This window comes from Papaver somniferum, chromosome 2, assembly GCF_003573695.1.
Source record: "Papaver somniferum cultivar HN1 chromosome 2, ASM357369v1, whole genome shotgun sequence".
NCBI lineage: Eukaryota > Viridiplantae > Streptophyta > Magnoliopsida > Ranunculales > Papaveraceae > Papaver > Papaver somniferum.
The window spans coordinates 83,814,234-83,821,084 of record NC_039359.1 but is presented as its reverse complement, the minus strand read 5'-3'; the positions used below and the strand labels follow the sequence as shown (position 1 = coordinate 83,821,084).

Here is a 6,851-nt window from a genome sequence, read left to right as displayed (position 1 = left end):
TTTTAAAGAAACATTGTTACTCTTAGTAAATTGAGCTACACTGATAAGGTTCCTGCACAAAGTAAGTACGAATAAAGCATTATTCGATTTAACATCATGTAATGTGGTTCAAGTAGATGTAACGCCATGAGTAATGGGCAAGAACTTACCATTCCATGCCTTACCAGATCAGAGCCAAAATAAGAAACAGTGGAAGAATGAAGCAGGGTCAGATTGTTTGTCATATAAGAGGAAGCAGTAGAATATGTATCCATTGAGTACTAGTGACAAGCTCAGATGACGAAATACAAAAAGTTAATGAACATTAAAGAAAGCTTGAGATGTAGAACCAGACACATCCTTTAGAAATAGAGGCTTGAGATTTATAAATAGGTAAGGATAATGATTTGGTGCAGTGTACCAAAATCTACATCTATTAGCTGTATGATCAAGCTGTTTGAAAATCTGACAAGTTATAAAAGAAAAGTTTGTCATAGGAGGTAACAAATTCCTAAGACATGAAAACTAGAATAATTCTGAATAAATTCTTGATTCTTAGAACCAGAACTACTTGACGAAAAAGAGTTCTTGTAATTTGATTCTTTGAATTGATCTTCTTGGTAAAGAATACATCTGGAGTATTAGTGGAATCAAGAAGATCAACAGACTCTTTAGTTGAGAATGTAACTTTAACCACATTTCATGATGAACTAATCTTGATCACAACTCAGAAAATTTATAATATGTTTCTTGATGTTGAGCAGAAACAAGAAAATGAGTAAAATCATGATGAAGACCATTCCAAACATGCATCACAACATTTTCATCAAAAATCGGATCATCGATTGCAGCAAAGATTATCAATAATTATTGTAACATTTCCTAAAAATTCTGAGATATGAAGATTACCTTGTAGAATCGATATAGCTAGTTCACTTTGTAAAAAAGATCCCTTAGCCAAGAAATGATCACTGAACTCAGTCTTCAAATAATCCCAGTAATGTTTCGAAGAAGATAATGCCAAAGTTCCAGATGAAATCGGTTTAGTAAAAGTCGCATTTAGGCAGGACATTCCAACACAATCCATCAGTTTCCATAACAAATTCCTCGGACTAGAAACCAAGACTAACTAGAATCTGCAAGGTTCTTCAGTAGATCCATCAACAAATCGATACATATTTGTATTGAATAAATTTGATTCAAATTCATGTTTCCAAAAAAGATAATTTAGGGAATCAACTTTGGTATCGAAATAAAATTATTACATACATTCTGAAAATGTAAAAGAAAAGATTGATTGAGATTTTGTTTTTGAAAAACATTGATTAAAGTGTTCGTTGTAGAAAAGGAATCAGGAGAAGTAGTCATAATGAACAAAGATTATGAAAATTATTAGATTGCAGAAGAAATGAGTATCTCTCCTAAAAATGTGAAAGAACAAATTTTATCTTGATTCCAGAAAGAAAACAAGAAAAGGTGTAAGAGATAAGGACCGAAATTTTATCCCATGAGAGAAAAATATCTAATACTACCATGTAAGGTATATGGGTTTCCAACTCAAAACCAATGGGTTAGAGTTATAAGCATTGTGGGACTATCAATCCCTACACGACACTATACTTCTCTTCATGGGGTAGGGAAGTTTTAAGCCTCTAAGACTTGAATCGTATAGGGATGTACATTTAACCATTTATGTAGGGTCCCAGCTTTGATACCATGTAGGAACCAACCAAAGTTTTATCAAAAGGGTGAGAAAGTTTGCAGACTAACACCTTGTTTGTTTACAGCTGACTCATCTGAGTCGTCTGGATCTGAGTCGTCTGGATCTGAGTGAAATCACCTGACTGATCTGGATCTGACCCAGTAAGGTCCGACTCAGAAAATGTGTTTGTTTTGTGAGTCAGACCTGACTCAGCTGACTGAAATTTATGGGACAGAAAATACCCTTGTACACATTTTAGGCCATAAGCATTTACCACTACCAACTTGTTCAATAGACTCTCAACCATCTTTCTTTTTCACGTAATCAAACATATCAGACATCATAAAATAATAAATTCCAAAAGAAAATTTCAAGTTAAAAATCCTAAAAGCATAAAAAAAAACTTGTTATCCTCCAAAAAGTTGTAATTAGGTACTCCAGGTTCTTTGGTGCTGAGCACTTCCGATTCCTGCCTGAAATTTCGTAGTGAGAACCATGCATGGCATGGACAGAACAAACCATCAAAATCCCCAGGCATTAGGCAAAGGGATGCAACCAAGATGGGTATATACACCAACAACAATAAGCCATTCTGGGTTCTTGACTTTAACTGCATTGTCCTTTGGATCACGTAGGGTGCCCTGGTCGGCAGTGTTGGCAAGTTTTATATCATCCTCATGCGGCGTTTGATGAAATTTGCTTTCCCACGGCACTTGACAGTCACAGTAGAGTCGGGCTCAATGCCTGACAGGTCAACTTTGAGAGAGGTCAGGGCCAAGACATCCATGCATACATGCTCAAAACAAACTTGAGGACCAGCAGACGAATCAGGGAAGACGAACCAGGGCCAAGAAATCCTTACTCACTGACATGCTCACTATAAAATATCCGAAGAGTTGCTGGGGTTTCTTCCTCCATCCCAATGTTAGATATTTGTTTGGAAATAGAATCCAAAGCAAACCCTAGCACAATTCAAAAACCCATCAAATGAAACGAAAACTTGAGATAATGCTATAATCTTAATCATTTATATATGTAACTGTATTGAGAGTTTATATCTAACGGTAACCACAGGAAAACAAATACGAGACGTGGGTAATTTGAACGGAGATCGTGCGTACAGATTTTATACATTTGCGAACTAACAGAATAAATTATCACTAAGCATATGCCTCCAGTCAAGTACGCACAAATTAACAGGATGTGTAGAGAAACCATTTTATAGATAATATGAAATAAATTATGCATGCGGTCCTCGCTTGGATCATTTTATGAAAAATTGACAAAACAACACCATGAATACCCAGAATTTGAAATGTTTAGCTATAAAATGTTAGACAAAACAAGTGATTGCAATAGCTCATATCGGGGTTCTCAATAACTGCATATGTTATGGTAATGAGATTCACAGAACATCAAAATTATATGGTTTCAACTATGCTTACCTAACATATACTACATAATTTGTTTAGCTTACATATAACAAGCACAACTGTTTCTCTTCATAATCAAACATTTGTCATTTCACTAAACGGTAGATGGAGCAATAGAGATACATGAGAAGGAAACTGGAAACAGTCAGGTGAGTGAGAGAGGTGGTCCAATTTACCCTCATTGTTACAGCTTGGGTTTATTATGGTTTGGCGGGTTTATAATCTGGGAGAAGACAATAGAACCTTTCTTAGTTAGCACAAGAAATGTAACCAGTACACACAACAGGAAAGATACATATGTAGCCAGGCCATGGTTTAATCAAAAAAAGGAACGGAGAGAAAGACCAGGGCACAACAATAATGTTTTTTTGTTCTCTTTATAGAAAGAAAAATGAAATTGGAATACTATTTGGAGACATCTTAGGTATACTGACTAGATAACTTAGCAACATTCACATAACATGACACAAAAATATGATCAAATATACTTCTTTTCTTGGCATTTTCACAAACACCATCTAAAAGCTAAAAAAACATCCATCAAGTACTCAACCAGCAAAGCCAACCGTCCAAGAAGAAAAAAATAATCAAGTAGAGTATGAGCATAGGAAACCCCTGGCTCTAAATGAAAACAACATGAGATGAAATTGTTATACCTTCACGAAATTTTAATCTTCTTCTCTCTTACTTATTTCCTTCCCCCTTGAAGCCAATTAAGAACTCAAATTAGAACATAAATAAAAACCCATATTCCAAATCACACAAAACCCATAAGAAAATGAAAGAAAATACATGGATGAAGAATTAGTAGATTTGCAAATCATACCTGAAGATGATGATTCTTCTAAAAGAACATTAGGTGATTTAAAAGAGATGGAGAGATAAGTTGAGAGTGACGATGAAGATAGAAATTAGTAGATTTGTTGAGAGAAATCAGTTGAGAAGAAATCTAGGTTTTGGTTCCTCGTCTCCCATCTCTGCTCTCGACGGAACAAACGAAGGAAATGAAAAAGAAAAATTTTGATATAAAGCGTTGAGGGCATTTTAGTCGATTCTAGCGAGTCAGGGGTTTGAGCCATCGGCTCAGGGGCTAATCCATGACTGACTCAGTAGGACCCGAGTCAGGAGATACTTCTGACTCAGATGCCGAGTCAGGAGTTACTAATTATTCAAACCAAACAGTCTGACTACTGACTCGGCGTGAGTCAGGAGTTGACTCAGACCCAGACGCCGAGTCAGCTGCAAACAAACAAAGTGTAAGTCTTAAAGATCTACTATTTCTAGATCATAGAGATGTGACTGAAGAGAAGATAACAAAAATACACAGAGATACACTATGCCATAACATACACACACTATATCAAGTTTATAACAACTAAAGTTAGGATCAATTAAAGAATTTCAACATTTCATTCAAAATGTAACAAACAAATGATAGTGTAGTACAAAGATGAATATAAAGTGGAGTGAAAAGAGTCAAAGATAAATGATAGTTTAATACTTAACATAAACTTCAAGTCGTCTTCTTTGTCTAACACACTGTTTTCTCCCACACAGACAAAGGGCAATTGAGAATCACGCAATGATATCACCAAGAAAGTTTTCATTTTTGCAAAGTGATATAGTCTGAAAACCAGCAGATCAAACAGGCACTGATCTATTGTTTCCTTGGTGGGGATATTCATTTTCTCCATCATCTCCGTCGTTCTCACCTGATAATTCCTCCAAAGATTTACCATTTGGTTCAGGTACCAGGAACGTAAACAACATGCCGATGAAGTTGATAACTCCAAGCACGATCAAGGAGTTCTTAACACCAATACCAGCAGGATATCCATGATCAGTCTTTTTGGGATCTTGATTCTGTGCGGCATATAAGAAACCAAATGCACCAATAATTGCTCCAGCTTTCCCTGCAGCCGCTGATATACCATGACATGTCGAACGTAACCTAGCTGGGAATATCTCTGCTGGGACGATGAAGGTTGTACTGTTGGGTCCAAAGTTTGCAAAAAAGAAAGTTAATGCATACATAATAACGAATCCGATCCTGTTCTCCTTTTTACTCCAGTAGTTGTAAGGAAATGCGATAGCAAACATGAAGACTGTCATGAAGAAGAAACCCATCATTTGAATTGCCCACCGCCCCATAATATCAATGAAAGCCACTGTAAACCAATACCCAGGAACAGTACTGCATAGTGCGATTAATGTTTGTGCCCTCGCGATCTTGAAAACTTCTTCACTAGCACTCATCGTTTGAGAAGGTGGAATCCACCCAATTGCAGTAAAAATATCCTTCTGGAATAAGTTTTGACTGTAAAAAGCTATGTCCAGCAAGAACCAAGTACTTGTGGTTCCAAGCAAGGGAAGGCCATGTCGTTTAAGAAATTTCATTGAAAATAAACCGAATGAATTGCTCTCATCCGTTGTCATTCTTTCTACCATTTCTGTTTCAGCTTTGATCTCCTTATTTAAAACCTTAGACATATCGGCAGCTGCCCTTTCCGCATTTTTCTCTACAAGAGCAGTGTAACGAGCAGTCTCAGGCATCTTCATTCGCCAGTAGTAGGTCAAAGCAGCTGGAATTGCACCAAAAATCACAATTATACGCCAGATGTAGTCAGCCTCTACCGGAAGGGATGCCTTCGCATCAACTTGATAAGCTGGTGCAGGGAATTGTTTATCAAATATTGAAGAAACTATGATGGCAACAATTCCACCGGCTAGAATTCCTGTTCCTTGCATCGCAAAGACAGCAGCGATAAAAGCACCACGGGTTTTCTTGTTGGCGTACTCAGACATGATAGTTGCAGAAAGTGGGTAGTCACCACCAATTCCAAATCCAAGCCAGAAACGGAAGAAACATAGTGTAGCCATGACAGCTTTTGGCTGGTTGCCCAAGGAGAGACCAGAAGCTACTGAACAAGTAACCATAATAAGTAGGGTAAGACCGTACACACGCTTTCTTCCCATGCGATCACCTAGCCAACCGAAGAAGAGTTGACCAGCAAGTGTGCCGACCAGAGCGACACCATTAACGGCTGCAGCAACATTTGGTGGTAAACTACCAGGTTTAGCTGATCCTGGCACCGTGTAGTAAATTCTTCCGAGCAGTTTGGTGACAAGGGAGATGCAAAAGAGATCATAAGCATCTGTGAAGAAACCCATACCAGCAATCACGATTGCTGTGAAATGGTACAGTTGTGTTTTCGCTATATCAAGTGCTTTAAGCACTTCTAGTTGTTCCTTCACCATGACTACTCCAACTGTTTTTTATCTCTTTCAAGTTCTAGGGAGGGAGAAAAAGAGAGGCTGTTGTTGCTAAATGAAATGGAGGGAAAGAAAGAAGGCTGTAATTTCAAATGCAGGGAGATGTCTGTTATATAGAGATCAGTCTAAAAGCATATACCCTATAAAGATCCCTTTTTATGTCAACTACACTTCTCTTAATGTATATAAAGCTTCTAACTCCATTTTTATGTCAACTATAATAATGTTTTTAAAGCTTCTTATTCCCATCCATTAGTTATTAACTCTTAGTCAGAGCTTCGTATTACATCTGTATTTACAGCCATGCATCCTTGACAAGGTCAAATAATTCTATAGCAAAAGTCAATAATTAATTTGTTTGATATAGCACATATTGGTAAATTATCATGCTTGTGCATCTCATTTCCCCTTTAACTATGAGGAATCGATCGTTCACATTGTGCAATGCATTCATATCAAAGTTC

The 6,851-nt window shown here is 37.1% G+C and overlaps 1 protein-coding gene, 1 long non-coding RNA gene and 1 pseudogene across 2 annotated transcripts; all 3 read right to left on the bottom strand.

Annotated features, from left to right (window-relative positions):
• Window positions 1-2,051: 2,051 nt before the first annotated feature.
• On the bottom strand, window positions 2,052-3,133 carry LOC113351516 (annotated as a pseudogene).
• Window positions 3,134-3,290: 157 nt separating this feature from the next.
• Window positions 3,291-4,073, bottom strand: LOC113348236. The gene is made up of 3 exons (XR_003359545.1): window positions 3,941-4,073; window positions 3,771-3,816; window positions 3,291-3,337 (listed from the first exon to the last, which is right to left on the bottom strand). It is a non-coding gene; the product is annotated as an uncharacterized LOC113348236 (long non-coding RNA).
• Window positions 4,074-4,640: 567 nt separating this feature from the next.
• Window positions 4,641-6,378, bottom strand: LOC113348234 (probable inorganic phosphate transporter 1-3). The gene has a single exon (XM_026591943.1). The coding sequence runs from the start codon at window positions 6,370-6,372 to the stop codon at window positions 4,756-4,758; it is 1,617 nt and encodes a 538-aa protein (XP_026447728.1). The 5' UTR covers window positions 6,373-6,378; the 3' UTR covers window positions 4,641-4,755.
• Between the last annotated feature and the right edge of the window lie 473 nt (window positions 6,379-6,851).